At 41.3% G+C, this 25,114-nt stretch overlaps 1 protein-coding gene and 1 long non-coding RNA gene across 2 annotated transcripts; one reads left to right on the forward strand and one right to left on the reverse strand.

The window, feature by feature from the left end:
• On the reverse strand, window positions 1-25,114 carry LOC125309410 (adhesion G-protein coupled receptor G4). Its single transcript, XM_048266331.1, has 31 exons — window positions 25,062-25,114; window positions 24,276-24,358; window positions 23,444-24,085; window positions 23,106-23,203; window positions 22,943-23,004; window positions 22,819-22,852; window positions 22,645-22,700; window positions 21,809-21,957; window positions 21,581-21,682; window positions 21,317-21,400; window positions 20,642-20,710; window positions 20,380-20,456; window positions 20,234-20,301; window positions 19,949-19,988; window positions 19,763-19,785; window positions 19,442-19,590; window positions 19,112-19,241; window positions 17,954-18,060; window positions 17,497-17,701; window positions 17,027-17,195; window positions 16,554-16,694; window positions 16,139-16,264; window positions 15,999-16,053; window positions 14,341-14,444; window positions 14,096-14,217; window positions 13,207-13,475; window positions 12,863-12,962; window positions 10,968-11,248; window positions 1,340-1,441; window positions 1,055-1,219; window positions 1-503 (listed from the first exon to the last, which is right to left on the reverse strand). The coding sequence occupies exons 2-31, from the start codon at window positions 24,352-24,354 to the stop codon at window positions 349-351; spliced, it is 3,963 nt and encodes a 1,320-aa protein (XP_048122288.1). The 5' UTR covers window positions 24,355-24,358; window positions 25,062-25,114; the 3' UTR covers window positions 1-348.
• LOC125309587 lies at window positions 9,599-10,615 on the forward strand. The gene is made up of 2 exons (XR_007196151.1): window positions 9,599-10,315; window positions 10,570-10,615. It is a non-coding gene; the product is annotated as an uncharacterized LOC125309587 (long non-coding RNA).

Below are 25,114 nucleotides of genomic sequence, written 5' to 3' on the forward strand. Positions count from 1 at the left end.
CATCGTTGTGGCTTTTTAATGTGTGATTCATCATTGTTTGCAGAAATACTGTTGAGTCACATGGGGATAACCCAACACTGGGGGACAGACATAACAAAGGACAATAGCACATGGATCTGAAGAGACACTAAATCATATCCACTTTTGTTTCAAATGTAAAATAAGATGCCATGTATTCTGTTTCAATTAGAAATCTCACAATTAGTTAATCTTAAAACACACCTCAAATCAAAGACAACAGTTACATGTTCTGTTTATATTCCATTTCTTGATGAACACCTATGATTGACACACTCCAATTCATGCCTTTATACAACATAGATAAAGATCTCTCCATTTGTAATGAATTTAGTTGATATCACTTTCAAGGTGGGAGCCCGTCTTTGTCAGCCAGGGGGACACTGCGTATCCATGTTCCTGGGGGAGGGGTATGTCTCGGTGGACTGGGGCACAGTGGGTTGGCTGGGCCCTGGGCAGGGTTAGGCCATTCAAACAGAGGAGGCCTGGAAGACAGGGGCAGTGAGGCAGAGTCCTTATGGCCACACCGAATGTCAGTTTGCAGTTTGTTAGTTGAAGGTGCAGCCACATCACATACAAACTGCAGGGCAGTGTTTTATGCAATTAAAACTACAAAACCGTGAATTTGAATCAGAATCAGATCGTGCTTCGATCATAAAGAAGAATGAAAATGAAAAAGAAATGCATTCCCATGTATAGCCCACTCCTATTGTATGAGCTTTATAATTGAAGATATTTAGCAAAATTAATGTATAAACCTTGGTTAACAGGTGGGGAAATTACTGTATTTTTATAGCTTAAGTGGTATAGCGTTGTAGAGCAAGGTGCTAATTTCATAAAAGTTATGGGTTTGATACTAAAAGGGCCCACTTACTCATACAAAAGATATGAAACCGCCTAGAATATCTGACCTGCACTTTTGGTAGATTTCGTTACACGTCACTCTGAGAATAGAAAGTGGACATTATCATGTTTCCATGTTATTTCAGAATCAGAGATTAAACCTCTCTCCTCTGTACCTTCCCCTTTCTCTTACCGAGGTTGGGCCTTCTGATGGAGACCTCTCGCTGACTCGAGTCCGAGGAAGCAGAAGTGCTCTCAGTGGTGCTCGACTTGTTGGATCGGACAGACTTCACAGAGGGGAACTTCACTGCCTGACCGAGTTTGGTCTTTGCAGGCACTGTCGCAGTTTGGCTCCATTCTGATAAAGTACCAGAAGATATATTTATTCTTGAATAAATTATTTGAATAAGTGTAGCATTCCCCTCTTCCTCTTCTCTTTTTCTAACCTGGCTCTGTATGTAATCATTAGTGTTCATACCTGAGTAATCTTGAAGCCGGAACCGGCCGAAGCAGAGATGGACTCTCCACTGCTTACGCACATTCTCCTTCATTAGACAGTAGAACAAAAACAAAAAGAAACCTGGAATACAGTGTTTAGACATTGTTATTGAACTCAATAAAGTACATACTCATAAAACAAACTAAAACAAAACACAGTACAATTCCCCTGTGTAATTGACCATAGTTTGAGACTTTTATTTTGAAATTACACAGGACAGGGGTAAGGAGATTCAGCGCGCGGCAAGCTTTGTTAGACAAGTCAGACATTTTTTCTCTCTTGCGTGAACATACACCACATACGCACAGGAACACCTTTTCTCATTGTTTTACTTGAAGATTTATGTGTACATCACCGTTACGGATTACATTTTAGCATATTATGTTCGTGTTAAGTCTGTTTTGTGAACTACCTGCAAGGAGCTAATGGACAGCTAAATGAACTGCTAGTTTGCACCCTTGGAAAGTGGAGCGAGGTATGAAATCTTTAAGTATAATGTTCAGTTATCCAAGTGAACCTTGTAACGTAAAGTGTTAAATGATATTTGCAGTGTTTTCTTGAGTTATGAGTTGTCCACACGGGTGAATTTAATGTGAAAGTTGGCTTTATTGTAGCCTATTGCATTTACACGAAAGCATATTCTTTTGAGTATCCAGTTAATAATTGCATAAAACTATGCACTCTGTTTGTGTATTTTTATTTACTTGCTCTTGTGTGTATCATACTTTAGTTTCACGGTGCTGGAAGAGCGACAATAAATGTCATTGCACCCGCTTTCGGACTCCTCTTCATTTCGGTTCCGAGGGCTGCTACAGTGAAACTTCGCCACTACGCTTGAGTCATCTACCACGCTCTGCCAGGATCAGCTTGCAAGACGTCAAAATGTCCATGGTCTACAGATAAGTCCACAATCAGAGACCGACAGAGTACAGGTTAAATTAAGTGATCGTCAACATTGGACATTTTGATACATTGAACATGGTTTATGGAAATTGTGTATTAGCCTAGGCCTACAAGGTGATTGAGTAATTTCACGCATTTTTGTGACCTGAAAGATGAAAATAGACACTCCAAATAAGCAAGAAAAACGAAGGTGAATGCATTTCACTGTTTATTGTGTTAACCTGATTGAGTTTAAAAAGAAGTGTATTGCTTGATTGTACATCATCAGTAATACTGTCTGATATAGTTTTGTTGTTCTTTGCTTATCTTAGCATATCCTTGATGGGTAAATGTCTGAAGTGAGTGGTTATATAGTTTAAGATTGAGTTAAAGTCATAGATTTGAGTACAGACATACTACACTTACAAGCTTGTAACATAAACAGACACATAGATAAACAAGATGTCAGAACCCTCTGAAGAAGTAGACAAGATATTAGAACCCACTGAAGAAGCAGACAAGTCACCGCAGGTCAGGTCTAGCTCGTGGAGCAAATCTAACAGAAAAGGGCCAAGAATTACATGAACAAGAAGCAAAGAAAAATGAGAAAGCATTCAACAAGACTTATGAAGTGTGGCGACAGACAGCAAGGGAAATAAGAACACAGCTAAAGTCGTGCTGCTCAGATGAAGAGCTTAGATCATGTAAAGTCAACATTGAATCTAAGTTCAACACAGTTGCTCAACATTATCAAGCTATGCAGAGAAACCATAGTACTACTTCAGACATTGTAAGTCGAATGGATGCATGTGGCACTATAACAGCAGAGATCTGTGAACTAGCCACCAGACGACTAAAAAATATTCATGAAGTTTTTAACGGTCAACTTGAAAAGGAAAGAGTGAGGATGACTTTAAATAAGCATGAGTACGGGTCGGTCTTCGGTAAAACAAACACTGAAACTGTGTTCTCTGAGTCACCTGAAGAATTTGATAAGATCTCTAATGCCAACTCCACGGCATCTAGCAAACGTGCCGATGCTGAGGCTGAGCTTGCTGCCAGGTTAGAACAAGCAAAGTCCATGCAGGAACTACATGCTCAACAGTCAAGGCTTGATGAACTTGAGAGGAATGGAAAGCCATGGAGGCTGAAATTAAATTAAAAAATAGGGAGAGAGAAAATAAAGTTACAACAACTACAAGCAGAGAGTGAAGTAAAGGTAGCAGCAGCGCGCGTGAAAGCTTACAATGACTGCGATAGCCTCATTCATGGTGGTGAAGAAACACACATCCAGATCCCACCAGACCACCAAATCACTGTCAAAACATTAAATGTACAAGCCACACCGTTCCAGCCTCATCAAACATCACAAGGAGCTGCCGTCAAATCAGTCAGAAGTCAATCTAGCTCGAAAATTGCTAGTTCATTCACTCTAAGTCGCCTACCTGTCCCAGAACCTACAACATTCACTGGTGACCCCTTTGAAGTTTATCGATTGGCAATTATCCTTCAACGCATTAATTGATCAGAAGCCCCTTCCAGTCGCGGAAAAAATGCTCTATTTAAAGAGTTATCTTGCAGGAGAAGCACGCAAGGCTGTGGAGGGATTTTTCTATCGGAACGCAGATGATGCATATCAGGGTGCTTGGGCAGTCCTTCAAGATAGGTATGGGAATCCATTCATTGTTCAAAAGGCCTTTAGAGATAAGCTTGCAAAGTGGCGTCAAGATTTCTGCAAATGACCCAATTGCACTTAGAGACTTCGCTGATTTTCTTAAAGGATGTGCTGAGGCCATTCCCCATGTTAAGGGACTGAGCATTCTCGATGACTGTGAGGAGAATCACAAACTTCTTAAAAGGCTTCCCGAGTGGTTGGTCCGTAGGTGGAGTCGTATTGTCGTGGAAGAATTAGATCAAAGTGGAAATTATCCCAGCTTTGCGCGCTTTACAGAGTTCCTGGCAAGGGAAGCCAGAATTGCATGCAACCCCATTGCTTCACCACTTCTGCTGAACATTAAAACAACAGAAGAGAGGGTTCCACAGCGAGCCAAAGCCCTAAACACAGTCACTCAAACAAAAGACTCTCCCACTGAGACAGTAGAACAGTCAAGGGCATGGCTGCCTTGCTTATGTTGTCAGGATGAAACTCATGGTATTTCTAAATGTTCAACTTTTGCTGCAAAATCCATAGATGATAAAAGGGCTTTCATTTATGAACATCATCTTTGCTTCAGTTGCCTAAGAAAGGGACACGTTACCAAAGAGTGTAAAAGGCGGCACACCTGCAGCACATGTGGTCGACGTCATCCTACATGCCTGCACATAGAAGGAAATATAAACTCAAATGAAAAAGCTACAAAGGACTCTGGAGCTGTAGGAGAACATTGGAATGAAGGAACACACAAGGTTACATCATTTGCTTTGACACAACATGCCTCAGCCACCTCCAGCATTGTCCCAGTTCTTGTGTCTTCGACGACAGCACCAGAAAAGGAAATTCTCACTTATGCATTGCTTGACACACAGAGTGACTCTACTTTCATATTGGAGGATCTAGCTGCAAGACTCAGTGTGACCACGTTTTCAGTACAACTCAAGTTAAGCACCATGACTGCTGCCAATACAGTAATAGCAAGTAAGACTGTCAGTGGTCTACAGGTTAGAGGACTGAACTCGGAAACATACATCACAGTAAAACAGGCCTATACTCGAGACTTCATTCCAGTCGATAAGTCACACATTCCCACTAAGGGCACAGCACTCCAGTGGCCTCATTTGAACCACTTAAGAAACAAGATGCCACCATTGCAAGACTGTGAGGTGGGACTACTGATTGGTTACGACTGTCCGTCAGCACTGGCCCCCCTAGAGGTCATCTCAGGTAGTGAAAATGAGCCCTTTGCACAAAGGACTGCATTAGGCTGGAGTATCATAGGGTCAGCCAATCCCCACATGGACAGGCAGGGAAATCAAAGCTTTGTTCATCGAATCTCTGTGAAAGAAATCCCAGTGCCATCTGCTCCAGATGTGTTAAAGATTTTAGAATCGACTTCAGCTTAAAGACCTATGAGGATAAATACGTGTCTCAGGATGATGTTCGATTCATTCAGTTTCTGAGTGACAACATTAAGCAAAAGGACAATGGACATTACGAAATGCCACTTCCCTTTAAAGGCACTGGTTTACCAGTTCTTCCAAATAACAAGAAGCTGGCCACTGTTAGGCTGCAACACCTGAAGAAAAGGTTGAAGTCAAACAAACAGTATTATGACCACTACATGGCCTTCATGAAAGACATCATAGACAGAGGTGATGCGGAACCAGCCCCAGCAGCTTCTGAGAGCGAGACTGTGTGGTACATTCCACATCATGGGGTATACCACCCCAGAAAGCCAGATAAACTTAGAGTTGTTTTTGATTGCTCTGCCAAGTTTAATGGGATGTCTTTGAATGACACACTACTAACTGGCCCTGATTTGATCAACTCTTTGGTGGGAGTTCTTCTACGGTTTAGAAGAGAAGCTGTTGCTGTGATCTGCGACATTGAAAAAATGTTTCATCAGTTCTCCGTTTTACCCGAATGCCGTAATTACCTGAAGTTCCTTTGGTGGGAGGTAGGTCAGTTGGAAGCAGAACCTCAAGAATATAGAATGACAGTCCACCTCTTCGGCGCTGCCTCCTCCCCAGGATGTGCCAATTTTGGACTCCGGTACCTGGCACAACAACATAAGACTGACCATCCCCTAGCATCAGCCTTTGTAGAGAATAATTTCTACGTGGACGATGGGTTAATCAGTGTTCCAACGGAGGAAGGGGCTAAGGAGCTAATCATCGGAGCACAGCAACTTTGCAAAAGTGCAGGCTTGCGCTTGCATAAGTTTAACTCAAACCGAAGAGAGGTCCTTACCTGCGTAGCTCCATCAGAAAGAGCAGCAACTACTGACCCTCTCAATCTCAATCCAGACACCTTACCAGAAGGACACATACTTGGCATTCAGTGGTCCATGGAAACTGACACCTTTTCTTTCAATATTGATGCCAAAGACCGCCCTCCAACTCGTCGTGGTATCCTGTCAGCTGTCGCCTCCCTCTATGATCCACTTGGGTTCGTGGCTCCATTCACCCTGAGAGGGAAATGTATCCTGCAAGAGCTGTGTCACCGAGGTGTTGGATGGGATGATCCCATTCCTGTAAGCCTTCAGTCACGGTGGGAGGAGTGGAAGGATGGTCTCAGAAGGTTAAAGGAGATCACTATACCCCGATGAAATGTTCCTCACAACCTCGGTAACATTGTCAGGATTGAGCTACACCACTTTGCGGATGCCAGCAGTACAGGATATGGAGCGTGTTCCTACCTAAGGTACAGAAACAACAAAGGTGAGATCCATTGCAGTCTCAGAATGGCAAAGTCCAGAGTAGCTCCATCAAAGATCTTAAGTATCCCGAGATTGGAACTCTCAGCTGCTGTCACCAAGTAGCCAGAATGAGCGCCATGTTAAAGACGAACTTCAGATGAAAATTGATTAAGAATTTTTTTTGGACTGACTCTCAGGTGGTGCTAGCATACATCTGCAATGAAGCACGAAGGTTCCACGTGTTTGTGGCCAACCGTATCCAACTGATAAGAGGAAGTACAGATCCCAACCAATGGCACTATGTTGACACAACACAAAACCCGGCTGACCACGCTTCGAGAGGCATTAACGCAGAAGAAATCTCCTCATCTAATTGGTTATCCGGGCCTAGATTTCTGTGGGAACAAGAAGTGCTCTTGCCACCTAAACCCTCGACTGAATTGCTTGTCGGAGATCCAGAAGTCAAGGCAGCTCGAATATTTGCAACCCAAGTCAGTGAAACGAGTGATATCCTAAGCCGCTTGAACCGGTTTTCCTCCTGGACAAAGCTTGTGAAGGTGGTTGCAAGAATCAAGAGAGTTGAATCTAAGAAAACCTCACAACATGTTGAATGTGTGTCCATTGGCGAACGTAAGAGAGCTGCTGAGGTTGTGATTAAGCTGGTACAACAACAAGCCTTCTCTGAAGAGATAAAGGTACTTCAAACAAGTCACAAGGGCAAGTGTCTCCCAAGTTCAAGTCCCCTTTTTTGCCTGGACCCCATGCTAGATGAAGGACTGCTTCGTGTTGGTGGGAGACTGAAAGAGTCAGCCCTCAGTGAAGAACTAAAGCACCCCATTATCCTCCCAAGGGACAGCCACATCACTGAGTTGGTTATAGGTCATTACCATGCCCAGATCTGTCATCAGGGACGAAATCAAACATTGATGGAGCTACGAGCCAATGGTTTTTGGATCCATGGTGGGAGTAAGACTATTGCCAAGTTTGTTCACAGATGTATAAAATGCCGAAAGCTTAGACGACCTACAGAGGAGCAAAAAATGTCCGACCTTCCAAAGGAGCGCTGCCAAGCTTCAGACCCCTTTACATTCTGTGGGATGGACTGCTTCGGTCCATTTGTTGTCAAGAAAGGTCGTAAAGATTACAAGCGATATGGGCTTATCTTCACATGTTTGTATTCACGAGCAGTCCACATTGAAATGCTTGAAGATATGTCTACGGACTGTCTTATCAATGCCATAAGATGCTTTGTCAGTCTGAGAGGAGCAGTCAGTCAACTCCGCTGTGACCAGGGCACAAATTTCGTCGGAGCTAGAAATGAGCTCAAGGAAGCCCTTAAGCAATGTGATACAAAGGCACTGGAAGCCTTCCTGGCAGACAAACAATGTGAGTTCATCTTCAATGCTCCTTCCGCCAGTCATGCAGGAGGCATCTGGGAGCGACAAATTCGAACCATTCGGAATGTGTTGAATGCTACTGTTGCGCAGTGTCCAGGTAGACTAGATGACTCTTCTCTCAGAACACTATTCTATGAAGCAATGGCCATTGTCAACAGTCGTCCATTAAATGTGGAAGGAATCAATGACCCTCGCTCATTAGAGCCCTTAACTCCAAATCACCTCGTCTTGATGAAATCCAAAGTCGCCTTGCCACCGCCTGGGAAGTTTGTCAGGGAGGATTTGTATGCTGTAAAAAGGTGGCGCAGGGTACAATACCTTGTTGAGCAGTTCTGGAGCAGGTGGAAAAGAGAATACCTCCTGAATATTTCCATAAGACAAAAGTGGCACTTACCTCGGCGAAATCTAAAGGTAAATGAGGCCATCCTTAAAAATATTTTTGTTTGCAGTAACAGCCAAAAAAAATTAAAAATGGGTCGGTAGGTAGGTGAATATTTTTTTTTTCAAGATTCAAAGTAAAAAATAAAGTACAATTTTGGTCATGGTGATTACGTAGGAATAAATTTACACAAATGTGCATATCGTGACGTAACTGACTGGGTCTTCAACCCGTGCCTTCAGGCAACATTGCAAACCTCATTCTGATGGTTATATAGACCAGCCTTTCTCAAACTTCTTTTGACCTGAGGGCCCGGTCATGGCAGACTTTTGGGTCATAAGGCTCATCTACATGTACCCAGAAAGAAGGCTACAATAGCTCTTGGCCACGTTATATTAAAATTTGACTATACAATACTCAATGCTATACAGTGTATTATACAGTCTCTGCTCTGTTTCTAAGGAAGTTCCAAAAACAACGCCGTTCTATTAAGTTTCGTTAAATAAATAAATAGCCTTCCAACAGATTGAAGCGAGCTTTGATACCAACGTTATCGATTAGTTTCAGTTTCTCTCTCGTGCAGACGCCAAGCATTGAATGAATGCTCATACCACCACTTAATTGTAGGGCTCCATGTTTAATGACATCGATAGCAGAAACGTTTGTTTTATTTTTTCGTCGATCCGCGGTTTCTTGATCAACTGCGCAGCAAATTATCAGATGAAGCACCGGGCCTAATTTCACTCCACGACTCCGCGGACCAGCAGTCTCCATGTTGCGGACCCATATTTTGAGAAATGCTGAATAGACCACAACCAATTTCAATACTCCGACATGGTCACCGTTAGACTAGGGGGAGAAGGGATGAGAAAAGATCTGGCCACAGTTCTTCCAGAACTTCGTGCCAAGTAAAAGCGTTATCAGTTTGTGTGAATGAAACGGGCGTAGGCCATAGTGTGACATCGCGAAAACCAATGGTGTAGAGATGACGCCACAGGTTTTTTTTTTTAAGTGAGCCACGTTTGCATGTAGGCAATTTATATTCACAATACTTGGGCCTACTAAAAGAAATATTATTTTATTGCATTTGTATTGGTTGTTTAGAGTAAAAAAAACAATCGGTCGGTATTAACGCAAGTTTACAACTGGCAAGTCGGTCGGACTAAAAGGGGAAAAAAATAAATATTTGGGTCGGTTCTAAATTGACAGGGTCGGTCGGGTTACGGCAAACGAAAATATTTTTAAGGATGGCCTGACCTAGTCATCATCAAGGATGACCTGCTCGCAAGGAATGAGTGGCGTCTTGGACGAGTGATTGACGTCACAGAAGGAAGTGATGGGTTAGTTCGTCGTGTAAAGGTACTAGTAGGAGATCGGAATCTGACAGGAAAGGGACACTACACTTTTAAAACTTCAATTATAGAAAGACCTATCCAAAAATTAGTCTTGCTACTGGAAGCTCAGTAAACGATTTCCAACACAAGCCACTTACCTCAGACATGTTTAGGTCACATGTGGAATGTTTTTTTTGTTTTGTTGTTGTTGTGCGTGTGTACTAATGTGGCCTAGAAATCATGACTGATTCATTGTTCATTTTCATGTTTGTACCTCATTCATCATAACATGATTTGGTGGGAGTGTAATTGACCATAGTTTGAGACTTTTATTTTGAAATTACACAGGACAGGGGTAAGGAGATTCAGCGCGCGGCAAGCTTTGTTAGACAAGTCAGACATTTTTTCTCTCTTGCGTGAACATACACCACATACGCACAGGAACACCTTTTCTCATTGTTTTACTTGAAGATTTATGTGTACATCACCGTTACGGATTACATTTTAGCATATTATGTTCGTGTTAAGTCTGTTTTGTGAACTACCTGCAAGGAGCTAATGGACAGCTAAATGAACTGCTAGTTTGCACCCTTGGAAAGTGGAGCGAGGTATGAAATCTTTAAGTATAATGTTCAGTTATCCAAGTGAACCTTGTAACGTAAAGTGTTAAATGATATTTGCAGTGTTTTCTTGAGTTATGAGTTGTCCACACGGGTGAATTTAATGTGAAAGTTGGCTTTATTGTAGCCTATTGCATTTACACGAGCATATTCTTTTTGAGTATCCAGTTAATAATTGCATAAAACTATGCACTCTGTTTGTGTATTTTTATTTACTTGCTCTTGTGTGTATCATACTTTAGTTTCACGGTGCTGGAAGAGCGACAATAAATGTCATTGCACCCGTTTTCGTGACTCCTCTTCATTTCGGTTCCGAGGGCTGCTACACCCTGGAAATTGTTTATGGGGTCACACTTTACTTTACTCCTGAGATGCTCATATATTATAAATAAATAAACTATTGACACTCCGTTGACAACAATTTATGGTTAAAGGTTAGTGTCAGGGGTGAGGTTTGGTTAAGGAGATGTTCAGTAATTGTTCAACAACAAAGACTGAACTTGAATTTCAACAAACCATGTCTTAAGTAAACTATAGGAGGATTATCCAAGTAATCCAACATTGGACTGACCATTTATGGGCCGTTCACTTGCTCTTTGTGATCAGTGTTTATTGTGTGTTGTGTTCGGTGTGTTTCCACCTTGCAAGGAGTTGAGGATGGAGAACATGTAGAGCAGAGGCACTCTGACAGGCCCCCATGTGAAGAGCGCCACCGCCCAGGTGAGTCCCAGGAGGAAGGTGAGGCTAGCCACGCCGCGCAGGTCCTTGAAGAGGCCGCTGCGCATACCCGCCGGGCGGTTGAAGCGCATGTTGCGCAACTGCACTAGGACCACCAGGAACACGGCCATGTTGAACAGCAGCACAAGGAGGATGTAGCCCACCACGGACACGTAGAACGTCACGTCGTCCTGCACCCAACAACTGCAGGAGAAGACTCAAATGTCACAGCTGTACTGTCATGATGGCACAGTATGAGAACAGTATATATCAAAAGAGCAAGACAGGGTATCTGCACATTTCCCAAGTGCAAATTTAAAGACTTTTAAGACCTTTTCAAGACATCTAAATGGAAAAATTAATACTATACCACGGCAAAAAAGATACAACTTAAAACTTGTTTTTTCTAATATAGTAGAATATTTTCTACTTTTTTTATTTTATTTTAACACCCACCCCATTTGGGATGTCTACAGAAGTTACCAAATATATTTTGGTGAAAGAGAATAATTGTGTGTGAATTACCTTCACAGCTATTCAATGCCCAATTTTAGGGTCTGGACTGCTTGCTTTTGAAGCTGGCGCTACATATTTGGTTGTGCTACTGGCTGAGGCTGACTGTTCTTCACCTGTGTCTGTAGTAGCCTAGGCTACTTGCCAAACATGTGTACTGGTCTGGATTCCCTTATTTTTTCAAAGGTAGACTAAGCTATTTAAATATTCTAATAGGCCTACTAACTTAGGCATCTATTGTCCCATATGCAGCACAGCAAATCAAAGGTAATACATTTGCAGTTGTATTTAAACCAACCAAAGCTTGACTGAAACATTGTAAACCATTGACTTGTTTTAAAAAAATGTATGGGAAAAGTTAAACCCCCTCCTCGCATGTTCCTGCTGAAAAACTGCTGTTTTCATCTCAATCACGCACGTAATATGAACACACTTACAGATGCGTTTTTTTATATAGCCAGTCGCCGACATTCAAAAAACATATGCGGTTATATTTCACAACTTTTGCGAAGTAGGCCTACTGGGAAAGGCTGGCAAGCAAGCTGCAGACCGATATTACAGGTAGGCTATTATAACTTAGACAGATATTTACTTAGGCGAAGCCAGCAAAACACGCTGGAGAGATGCAAACAGATACACTTAATGTGTATTTCCTCCTGATTGAGAAAACGTTTGTTTTCTTTTTCTGTCGGTCCGTGGTTCCTTCATAAATTGCGCAGCAAATTATCAGATGAGCGAAGCACCACGCATAATTTGACCAGCAATCTTCGCGTCCATAGTTTGTGAAACGATGCGGCGTCCGACCAAAGATTCTAGAAGCCCAGCGCAACTCCAAAAAGGAGGACAAATGAGCGTCCGGCTTGAGGCTGCGCTGGATTTTTTTTTAATATTCTTACCATTTTTACACCTTTAACGATCCGTGAAAACGTCTTCACTCTGCAACCACTACACTTCCTTCAGTAGCCAGTCACTTATACATTTCCGTTTAAAAAAATACACGAAACCAGATGGAGACATTTCACTCGCTCTCTCACACTCGCTGGCGGTCCCATACACAAATTTAATACCTCCTTTACGAAAATTCAAGACATTCCAGACAATTTAAGACTTTTCTAGGCCTTAAAAACCGAAAGTTGTATTTAAGACATTTTAAGACATTTTAAGGACCCGCGGGAACCCTGCAAGATACAGAAAACTCTCTGCATAATTGTTTAATCTATCAACCATATTTGCCAAATATTACCAATCACATATCTGTACAATTAATTTGTTTAATGACTTTTTTTTTTCATAAAATATACTTACAACACATCATCAGATGGCTCAAGGGAGGCACCATACGGAGCACTGCCATAACCATCCCGTCTCAAAATAAGAACCAGGCCACAAATAATGAGAGGAATTCCTGCAGAAGACCAGGAGTCCAAGTAAAGACCACCATAAAGTCATTCATAGACTGATCATCTTCCAATTACTATAACTTCATTATTCTTCATCAAACATGACCTGAGGTAGTAGTATTATCATCATGACCACCACCAGTACACATCCAACTCATCAAGTCAAGTAAGAAATTCAGCTATATGTACACAACATGTAGAGGTTTGAAACGGCGTTTCTCTCAGGCCCATGGTAGGGTCAGGGCTCACCCCATCCCAGAGCGCAGAACTTGAGGATGTATGAGGGCACGTAGACGTTGAAGACCTTGACCAGAGCGAAGTACATGTTCACGGCCTCCAGGCCCATCCAGGTGAAGGAGGCCAGGAGGAAGTAGTGCATGGTGATGGCCACGGCCACGCACAGGACGGAGCTGCCCAGCGAGGACAGCCAGGAGTTGAGCAGGTAGATGAGGTTGAGTCCCTCCAGAGCCAGAGCCAGGTTCAGCAGGATCTTGGAAGGGTAGTCCCTGCGGAGCTTCCTGTGGGAATCACAGGTTCATGCTTGTGAGTTCCCCTTGCCTCTACTTAAAGGAAAATTTAGGCAATAGATCTCTGTTTCTCGAAGTCCGAGTACTGTCGGTACGAAGGGAAAAAAAAAGAAAACAAACGGTTCTCCCTAGCTCGAGTTGCTGCAGCCAACAGCTAGAGGAGTCAGGCAGCTACAGTGCTTTTGAACTAATTCCCCACCCTAATATGCCAAGACATATTCTACAGTATTTGAACTCTGATTATAACAGCAACAGAAACCTGTCGGTCCAAGATGGAATAATGTTTTAGAATAATAAATAAAGGGTAACACTTTACTTGACAGTATCAACATAAGAGTGACATGACACTGTCATGACACATCAACCCTAACCCTAATCTTAACCTCTAACCCTAAACCTAATCCTAATCCTAACCCTAATTTATGACAAAAACCAAATGTCACTTGATAACAGAAGCGTTATGTCATAAACATTTATGACTTGTTTATGTTCATGACAGTGTCATGCCACTCTTATGACGATACTGTCAAGTAAAGTGTAACCAAATAAAGATAACTTGATAACATGGATTTTCGTAATCCTCTCTACAATGTGTGAGCACTTGTCCTTACTCAAAAGCAGTGTAGGTTAACACAGTCACCCCCAGGAAGATCGATGAAACTCCACAACCAATATATGAGATGATGGTCAGGATCTTTCCATTGGTCTCATCCACAGGAGTCCTGGACAAGTCCTACAGGACAGGAAACAATTATGGCAGACTTATAAAGAAAATAAACAATGCAGAAAGTGATGAGATGGTTGTTTATTTTGTTAATGGTGAGCTTTGTAAAATACAGTCGCTATCTTTGAGTACCAGTAGGACACCAAAATGAGTGAGATGATCACAAAGGCATGTAGTGTGATCATAGCTGGTGTTGTGTAGATAGCATCCTGTGGGATCCCAGCCTCCGAGTCCCCCTGAAGTATAAACCATACATCAGATGCAGAAAGGCAACTTATGAATGGAAACAAATTCATATCTTACAAGCCCATTGCATATTTATACTTGGCACCAGGTTCTTTTCAGTATGGTCATTCTTCTCTGTATGCCAAAGCCACCTTAAATGTTTGTTGGTAAAAAGCTGATTTTTCTTTTCATCTGACCATAGAACACGATTCCAGGCAAAGTGCCAGGACCATTTAGCAACTCAAGCCATTCATATTTGTAGTTTAATGATAAGAAAGGTTTTTTTTTTCCTGGCATGCCTTTTAAATAATCTGTTAGCATGGATGTCACCCAAGATGCCACTTTTATCTGCATCTCTTAAACAGTGATCCTTAAGGATTTCTCTGCCTCTCATATCATTCTTCTCATGGTATTGGCAAGATAGACATGGGTCATTTTCCAGGGTAGTTTGTAACATTTTGTCATGAGCTCTCTCTCTGCCTGGTAACACGCGCTGATTAAAATCTGATGACCTCCACCTGTTCCTGCTCTGCTCTGCCTCACCCTCGTTTACCTACCAGCTGCACTGCATTCACCACTCATCATGCCCGGTATATAAAGCCTTGCTTTTCAGTCCACATTTGTCAGATCGTCTGCAAACCTGCACCAGTTACCTGCCTGTCTTGGAAAACGACTCTGACTCTTTGCCTGTGAACCCAGACCCGCTCGACTACTTCTTTGATCTCCAGCCCCGTAATCTTGACCTGCCTTCCGTCTCTCTTCTCTACAATACAGCCTAGCCCTTGACTGTACTGCTGCTTCGCTTTCAATTGCTGTTGTGTGTGTGTTTCCCCAGGACTTCCCGGATCATCCAGCTCCTGCCATTGCTGCTCGGCTATTGGGGAACACACACACGCAGACTCTTGAACTCCCGAACCCCTGAAACCCCTGTAACCCCCAACCCTTAAATAAACATTCTAACGTGACGCTTTTGTGGTCCTCGTCCTGTTTGGTGTCTGACACATTTCTATTTGATTGAAACCTATCAATATTGTTGTAAATATGAGCCTATAAATTTACCTATATCAGGCAAGTAACTTTTTTTTAAACCATTTCCTGACTTACAGACACTTTCCCCTTATTTGAATTGTGTATTCCCCTGTCTTTTCCATATTAAAGAATGACTAGGGCTTGATTTTCTACACCTTCATGAAACAGGAAATCATTGATTACTGATTGAAGGTTCATAAGCACTCTGATTACTTTAAATAAGTTGAATATAATGACAAACAAGTTTCAGTTACTTGTTTATAAGATTTTATCATGGTGCCATATGTGCTTTTGCTAAAATGAATAAATAAATCTATTTGTTAAATACAGTATATTTTTCTCAGAATAAATTTGCTTCCCTTCAAGATGGGATTTTCCCTCATTGTCATTGTGAAACTAGATAAAACTCAAAAGAACTGCTTTTTTACTCATCTTTACCAGGGGTGCCAATAAATGCGGAGTGCATTATGCTTGCACACAGATACATCTGCACACACACAAGTTCATAAGCAATTGTTTGATTGAGGTAAACTTACCATTGCTGTTTTTCTTGCTGAAATTCCAAAATACACACAACACATCTAACTCCGACTACAAAAGAAAGAAGGAATGTGGTAACATGTGCAGCCTAATAGATCAATGCCTTTTATCTGCCTAGAGTTAGGGTGCAACTCACTGGTTTGTCCTGTAGGTGGTGCAGTGTTACTGCCACAGGCTCCTTAAGACCCTGGATTGGTCCTGTAGCATTGGTGACACTGGCAGAGACTACAAAAGTGTTCAGCGCTTTGTATTTGCGTCCATCCTGAAATGTGTCAGTGATGAATATAGCATGTCAGCCATATAATAGCTTAGGTACATCTGATGGAGAAAGTATGATGTTGCATGCTATTGTTGCAGTCTATAATCCCCAGACCATAAGCTTCAAATATACAAATAGAACCATAACAAATGTTAATAAGTTTAACAATGCCATAACATAGTTCTAAACCTTGCCATCGTCCATATACTTCCCCACCACCATGTTGAAAAAAGTATTGATTAGTACTAATACTCATTACTGCCAAAGATCCAAACCGTCTCTGTTACTGCACCTTAAACAGCGCCGGGGTTCCGAAGAACTGGAACAGGATGCGGGGCTGGACGCCCGGGCCAGAGGGGAAGCTGGCCCGCAGGGATGGGGGCAGCGAGATGAAGGCCACAGTGGAGTCAAAGGGATGCTGATTGATGTAAACCTGCAATGAAAGAAGAGCCATGTATATGTGAAAGAGAAAAACTATCAAGAGGACTTTTTTTTTTTATTTTTTTTTTTTTTTTAATTAGTTAAAGGGGTCAGGATATAGAAGATTTTGTAAAAGAGTCCCCTTTCTCAGGAAGAGTTTGGGAAAAAAAAAAAAACTCAAATGGCTTTTTGTGAGTAGGACTGACCCATAGGAAATAAAAGATTCTTTTTTGTCATTAGAGGGAATTTGATCATCAAAGATTACCCTATTTTTTTTTATTTTTAACTTTTTAACACAATATAACACAGGGCGTGGGGGTGAAAACTACCCCTCTTTAGTCTCACCTCTGGGCTCTTGCCCTGCATAGGTGAGGACACCCCAAAGGTGAGGTTATGGAACTGGTCTGGACACACATTCACCACAGATATGGCCAGTCCAGGGGCCACCAGACTGAAGTTCTCTCCAGAGAAGCCTGACAGTCTGTCTCCAATGCTCTCAGTGATGTCCAGGATGCTGTAAGGGATGAACAACATAAGAGCAGAGGTTAGGCTGCAGGAGAGCTTAACATGAGTATACTCAACAGAATAGAGGAGTAGTGCAGAACAGGCTACAAGCAGGCGCGGAAGAGAGCTGGCGTGTGATGGAAAGAATTATGATATGCATTGTAAATCTGAACAAATAAAAATACAAGTACATTTAGTGGCGTACTAAGTGGTGGTGGTGGTGGTTGTGTGTGTGTGTGTGTGTGTGTGTGTGTGTGTGTGTGTGTGTGTCTGTGTGTGTGTGTGAGTGTGTGCGTGTGTGTGGCACTCACTTGTTTGTGACAGGATGGAAGTTGCTGTTAGACTCTAGGATATCTGAGAGGATCTCCACAATGACTTTGCCCAGGGCTGGAGTCACTTTGGTGATGTTCACCACTGCACTCAGCTTGTTCAGGATGGTGGAAAGCTCGTGGTCATTCAGATCTGTGTGGTTACTCAGCAAGCATTCTATCATGTCCAACACGTCATTTGCATTTTCTAGAGAAGGAGAATGTACACATGGCCATCCATGATCATAAAAATGATTTTAGTGATTTAGTGATGAAAATGATTGAGCTAATGAAATGAAGATGTCTTATACCTCACCATTAGAAAACAAGGCCATGTTCATAACACTGATCACATAGGTTGTGGTTAGTGATACTTGATACTTTGTGATACTTTGTATGTGTTTGGAATGTGTGTGTCTTTATTGATGGAACATGCAAGAAAGGTTAAGGTGGTCTTTACCTGCTGTAACCATTATACCCTCAAGGTCTGGGATGGTTGCCACTACATATGGGCACTGCTGTAGATCGGGTTGAGCCCATCTGGCTTTGTTATTTGAGGCCAACAAGCTGATGACAGTGGGAGAAGATGCATAATTGCAAGGATAAAAATGAAGAAACGATAATTATAACAACCAGTAATTTAAAAATGAGAACATGGTTTCGATCTAATCGAATATGTTGTATCTGTGGTAGGGATCCTTGTTTTGCATGACAGAGAGAGAGAGAGATGTACCATTCTTGAAAAAGACACCACTGTGTGTCTACTTGATTTTTGGACAAACATTAGCATCTCTGAATCAACACAATCCATGTGGTCATATCAGTTGTCTATAATACAAGACATGTTTACTCTCACTCATATTTCCCCTCAATAATGTGTTTGCCTGTGCTAAAGTAGGTGATAAAAAGTCATTTATTATTGATGCATTAATGACTCTGACTGATGAGGAACGAAAGGCTGGCGGCACTTCGACAAATGACAGGATAAGAGGATAGGGGCCATAAAATGCTATCTTGGTCGAGCGATTAAGGCACCATCTTGTTAGAGACGCCAGACATACTCCACTGGAAATGTCACGCTGATGCTATAATGCTGTGGCTGAGGCTTTTGTGACATGCAATTTTCTGATTAGTGGTAAGGTAAAGTTAGCCATGGCTGACCAACTCACTAAAAACTTCAGGGAAAAAACTCCAAGCAGCATCCCTATGGTATGAACCACACAGATTGCTAAATGTATACTGAGGGGTGATTCGCAATAATTCACAGATATGTCACACAATGGTAAATAGACTGCATCTACAGTATATAGTGCTTTTCTATTCCTTCAAGCACTCACGGAGCTTTACAATTTTATGCTTCACATTCACTCATTCACTCATATGCCGATGGCGGAGGCTGCCATATCCACAAGGCGTCAACCTCCACATCGTCAGAAGCAGTTTGGCGTTCAGTGTCTTACTCAAGGACACTGACAGGCACAAGGACAGGGTCAGGAGGGGCCAGGCTCAAACAGGCAACCCTACTGGTCATCTAACAACTTCTCTTGAGTTACCACCGCCCCACGTATCACAATGATCACTAGTCTGGTATTTTGTTCTCATACAAATGTGACCTCACCACTTCCTCTCTGCAGTGCTGTTGGTGTTTCCCTCGCAGGGGTACGACGCCACGTGCTGGGCGCTGGTCTTGGGCCAGTTAAACAGGCCCTGTCTGGTCTGGTGTTGCTGCTGCGGGCACCGACCTGGGGCTGGATAAGCCAAAGGAAGAAATTTACTGCATATCTCAAAGTTTGACTTTATTGTCAACTCTGTTATATGTACAAGGTTAGAGGTTTACAGGCCCACAATACTATAAACAACAATAACAACAACAATATAGACAGAATAATAACACAAACATTATAGTCAGTGGCTATGTAACTCTCAAACTTTGCGACATAAGACTCACTTATATGACAGACTATGATCTGGTCAGGCTCTGCATCAAGGATCACAGAACCAGTGTCGTAGGGAACCTCCAGAGAGTTGCGGATCTGGTCTATGGTCTCGTTTATGGTGGAGGATGTTGTGGCTTGTACATGGAACCGGCAGTTGTGACTGTAAATAATATCCAAATTGAGTCCAAACTCATAGAAAATGTGAAGAAGCTATTTGAATCAAACCAGTGTAATACATGAGGATGGAGTACTATGCACATAGCATGAGGCTTGTTTAGTTTAGTAAGGAGTGAATCACTGTCTGTGACTCCATCATGTGACTTCCATCGTACCTTGTACGAGAGGTGAGGGGTGACTGCAAAGCACATGAATGAAGATGAAATATCAGAGGTGGGTTTCAGGCAAAAAATCATGATAATAATCATCATTCCTATGTTTTAGGAATAGTTTCATATTTCATTGTCAACCATTGAGGATTGCATGCTTAAAAAGTGAAATAATGAACATATCATACTGACTTGTTCTGAATGATTTAGTCCGTTCCCAATAGGAGTCAAACTGTAACACACGACATCAGACGTAATTTTATTTTCAATTGCTTTGTAAAGTCATATTAATTTACTGCCCATAAAGAGATAAGGCAATCAATTTGCAAATGAGATGCATTTCACATATAGCCATATGAATATAACATGACCTTTTACACAGAGCTGTTTCATCATAGAAGTATGGCCAAATAGATCAATATAACTCTAGTACAAGTAGATAATAGTCAACACCGTCGGACTCAAAACATAACTGACCTACTAGCCTTCCATAAGAACTCGAAGTTCAATAAAGACATCTTCTCCTTCGTTAAAGTCTCATTGATCTGCAAGGACAATTCATTGGATGAGAGATTATTATATTATAAAGCATAGCATGAAACTCTGAAAGTTGCTTATAATACCCAAGCTTGTATCTTCTGCTCTGCATTCATGGATGATCCAGCGAGTGTGACAGTCAGATCAACCTTGAAAAAACTCTCTGTAGGACACAACTTCATTAGAGCAACAAATAAATAGCATTTTAGATATAATCCAATAATATAATAATTTACAAATATCAAGAAATATCATGTATGTTTTTAAATCTAAAATTATTATTAGGTTGCATTGCCTCTGAACCTCGACTGTAACCTGAGACTGAGACTGAGATGGCTGACCACCTACCTGAGACAGTGCCTTCAGTGGAGACGCTGATAGATGGGATGGTGAAAGCTGAAGAATTCATGGTTTGATCTGGACCATTGTTCAAAAGAGCATAGTTATTATTATATCACTGCAATAGATGCATTTTTAGCAGATGATACAGTAAAATAATTTTACATAAGTCATTTTGTGTCTAACTTTGTGTTATTTTCAAATGTATTTTTTTTTTTTAACCCTTAAAGGTGTAGGTTTTTGAACGTTCTAAGTTCCGCAACAATTGAAGGTTCTAAAATTCTATGTTGAATTCAATGAACCCAGATATTCTTTAGAACGTTCATTTCTCAACATTCCTGTCACACCAGTGTGACGGTACTCCTTTAAGGGTTAATGAGTCATTTTGCTTCATGTTATTGTTGGACTAGGATGCAGACTAAAACATGGACAAGTGTGTGGTCGTGAATATGGCCTGGAAATGACTTTCAATAAAAGGCCACCTTTTTAACCCTTAAAGGTGTAGGTTTTTGAACGTTCTAAGTTCCGCAACAATTGAAGGTTCTAAAATTCTATGTTGAATTCAATGAACCCAGATATTCTTTAGAATGTTAATTTCCCAACATTCCTGTCACACCGGTTTGACGGTACTCCTTTAAGGGTTGAAATAACCTAAAGGAGAACTAGTAGTGATAGTAGACAGACCTGAGGCGAAAGTTGAGACTGGTTTGGAAGATGTCACTGAGCCTGGTTTAGAGCCTGTGACTATAGACGAGGGAAGAAACGTTCCTGAAAGTGACAGATTAATTTGTTGTAAGAAGCAGGGCTGCACTTATCTGTAGAAATCTGCAAGGCAGTCAGTCGTCAAGAGCCAAAGACACTGACAAGAACACATATTTGCAGTCACACATTAAAGTATTGATGTAAATCTTTTTTTTTCCTTCTTAGCCCTTTATCCAGCTACATTACCAGTTGTAGAGGCTGTGGTCAACACCACTAAAGCTGGACTGGTCGAGGGAGAAGACATTGTGGTTACATGTGGAGGTTCTAAGGTGACCACTGGGAGTGACTCTAGAGGACACAATCACAAGACCCAGTATTAGTTTGTGTAGCTCCATAAATACCTTCCTGTCAAAGTTTTGTCTTTATTCTGTAATGGCTGTCTATGATTGCTCAGCAGGTGGCAGCTCTACTTACCCACAGGGCTGATGTAGATGGTGCTGTGGACTGGAAACAGCACGATGTTATCGGCAGAATGCTCATTCTGCAACAGCAACTTCACCTCATGCTGGACCAAGCTGACATCAGCACCAGGAATCACATTCAGGTACACCAAGCATGCAAACCTTTTGACATCAAGTAAAAGACAAATTTCTTGACACATAAAATGGGTAATTTAATAACGTGTGTGTGTGCGTGCGTGTGTGTGTGTGTGTGTGTGTGTGTGTGTGTGTGTGTGTGTGTGTGGCACTGTCAGTGCCTAATTTCCTCCATGTGTACAGTAGATGCATTAAAGTTGACTAATTAGACAGAAATTAACAGTGACATCCTTGTGTGTTATAATGGTATTTGGAAAGACCTTAAAGCAACACCAAAGTTTTTTGTACCTGAAAATAATGTTTCCATAAAAATTCAATTTTCCATAAAAAATTGTTTCCGTGGTTCATCAACTCATAACAGGGTGAACGGCACTTCTGCATTCGCTTCGTGGCCCTCTATCGGCTATAACCGCACTATGTTAAGTTTGCCAGATCGGGTAGCGGATCTGTAGTTCGATGGAATGAGACATAAGAAACTACAAATTTGACTTGCATGATGTCGCAACACATCATAGCCTACTTTCATAAAATCATGCAACAAATTCTACCTTGTCTATGGACATTGTTATTTACAAAGTCGTTGGATAAACAAATAGCGTGCGACAGAGGAAAAGTTCTTTGGTGTTGCTTTAAATTCATACATTTGTGTTGGTGTGTGTGTATGTGTATGTGTGTGTGTGTGTGTGTGTGAACAACAAATGGGCTTATGCTTACTGGTTTTCTATTGGTATAACCATGACTGATTCACTGTCCTGTTGAAGAGAATCATCCTACAAAATCATAAATCATACCTTGAGAATCATTAATACATTGTTCTTATAGTAATAATGAGAATAACAAATGCATTGTTTGTGTACTGTGATGTGGTACACACAAAAAGAAAATTACCATCAGCACAGTACTCTCTCCTGTTGTATTATCTCTGTTAAAAGAAAAAGAAATAGGTTTAACTAATTGATTAAATGTATGTAAATTTACGTCAACATATCTCTTAGGGGAAAAAATCCAATACCTTTCTAATTTGGAGACCAACACTGTATGAATATACATATTGGGTGGTAGAACATTTTCTACCTGTAAAATATATTGAAAGAAGAAGTATTCATTACAGCTACTAAATGGATTATTTCATTAATAACAGTAATGAAATGAGTGGAGCTTTCTTGTGCTTTTACCCAGTTGTGGACCAGATCTCTTGCTTTGTACTCATTCGTCTCTTGGGTGTCCCATCGATAAATCATAACATTCATTTGGACTTCATACAGCGACCACACTTCAGAGAAATAAGAGAAAAGAATGCAGCTAAATGTTTATGTTAAGCAAATTAGAACGTACTTGTATTGATACAAGCTGCCATATTGGAGTAAACTACTTGATAAAAGTCAGCATTTTCAGCAAAAATGCGCACTGTTTTTAAAATGGTCATACATGCATATCAAACATAGTGGCCACATACTGTAGTTCTGCTGAACTGGGATGTCATTCACCATACTGACTGAAATTTTTGACTCACCACATTGGTGTTCGGTGTCATCAACAGGGGCACAGCCGTGAGTGTGCCAGTCCTTAGCCATCCATCTCACCACATTCCCGTCCACACATTGCTCCAGCTGGCTGACCGGAAGCTCTTGGTTCCACATGCGGAATCGGGTCACGTTCCCCTGGAAGTCTGTTCCTGTCTCCAGATGCATCTTGCCGTTATTGAGAAAATGCGACGCGCCCAGGGTCAAGTGGCCATCTGCAACGATGTAGTTGCCGGTATGAGTCCCTGACTGTTCTCCACTGTAGGAGATATCGACAGAATTTCCGTTGATGTAGAGACGCGGTGACAGTGCAACCTCAGACCAGGTGATGCAGACAGAGTACCAGGTGTTGAGGCGTATTTTAAACGTTGTGCTCCACACTCTGCCAAAAAGCCAGAGGAGAAGGTAATTTTCCCCTGTAAGGCTGTTATCTCTCCCTTTAAGGCCGATATCCACATGGCCTAATCCAGGATGGCTGTACATGAACACAGTCCAATGTGGAGTTAAAATGGATCTCTGGATTTCCACACAGACACTGAGTCCCTTTAGGCTTGGGATGGAGTGGGCCAGTTCCCAGTGGGTGCAGCCATATCTCATGAAATCCACCTTCCTCCCCCATAAGCTGGCGGGATCTGGTACAAAGAATCCATAATGGTCAGGGAGGTGGCATGACCATAGTTTCTAAAATACTCAATTTTATGAGCTCATTGATATCTTGATATGGTATTATATGCAGTGTCTTACTCCTGATAATTAAACATTCATCTGTAACTATAATATGTACTGTATGTAATGTAACTGTAAAGAACACTGGGACTGTACCTGCATAGATAAGAGAGGCGCCATGTAGTACTAAAATACTCAGTAAAGTTGAGTAAATTTGTGTTTCTTTGTCCATCATCAACCTGGGAAAGAAGGTTTTGTTATCATTATTTTTCTATATCACCTGGGAAAATTGACTGTTTTACAGTTTAACAATTCCTATTACAAGATCAATTTACTGAAAATGGAAAATCACAATGAATTTACAGTATCATTGCGGATGGGTTTGTATATCTGTACTTGTTTGCTCCCGGGTTAATTGAGATGTACAACAGGAATGTTGTAAAGATTTTAAACAAACAGACCTCACCTGTCCACTAAAATGTTAAAGGTTTAATGGGGTCAACACTTTTACAAGTCCTTTTGATTAAACATTTCTGTCACACACACACACACACACACACACACACACACACACACACACACACACACACACACACACATACTCTCAAGAAATTAGAAGGTGCCTACTAAGGCTTTTGTAACATAATAAACATACACATTGCACAGCAAAACCCAAGACACAAACATTCATTTGACATAATTAAAATATTCCATTCTATTCAAATTATTCTCTTCATTTACTCTATTGAAATTTCTAAATCTATCCAAGACATCAGATAAAACAGTTCTTTTTAGAACATGGACTGCTGTTATAGCCTATGGAATACTGTTGATAGCTTATGAAATACTTTCACATGAAATGTCTGTTATTAGACACTAACATTTTTGTGTAAAAAGTTGTAAATTGTATAAACATTGTACATTTCAGTTACTTTCACTCACCCAAGTTGGTCCCGTCTCTGATGATTCTTATGGAGATTAAATCCAGTGATAAT

The sequence above is a fragment of the Alosa alosa genome, chromosome 2 (assembly GCF_017589495.1).
Source record: "Alosa alosa isolate M-15738 ecotype Scorff River chromosome 2, AALO_Geno_1.1, whole genome shotgun sequence".
NCBI classification, from domain to species: Eukaryota; Metazoa; Chordata; class Actinopteri; order Clupeiformes; family Clupeidae; genus Alosa; species Alosa alosa.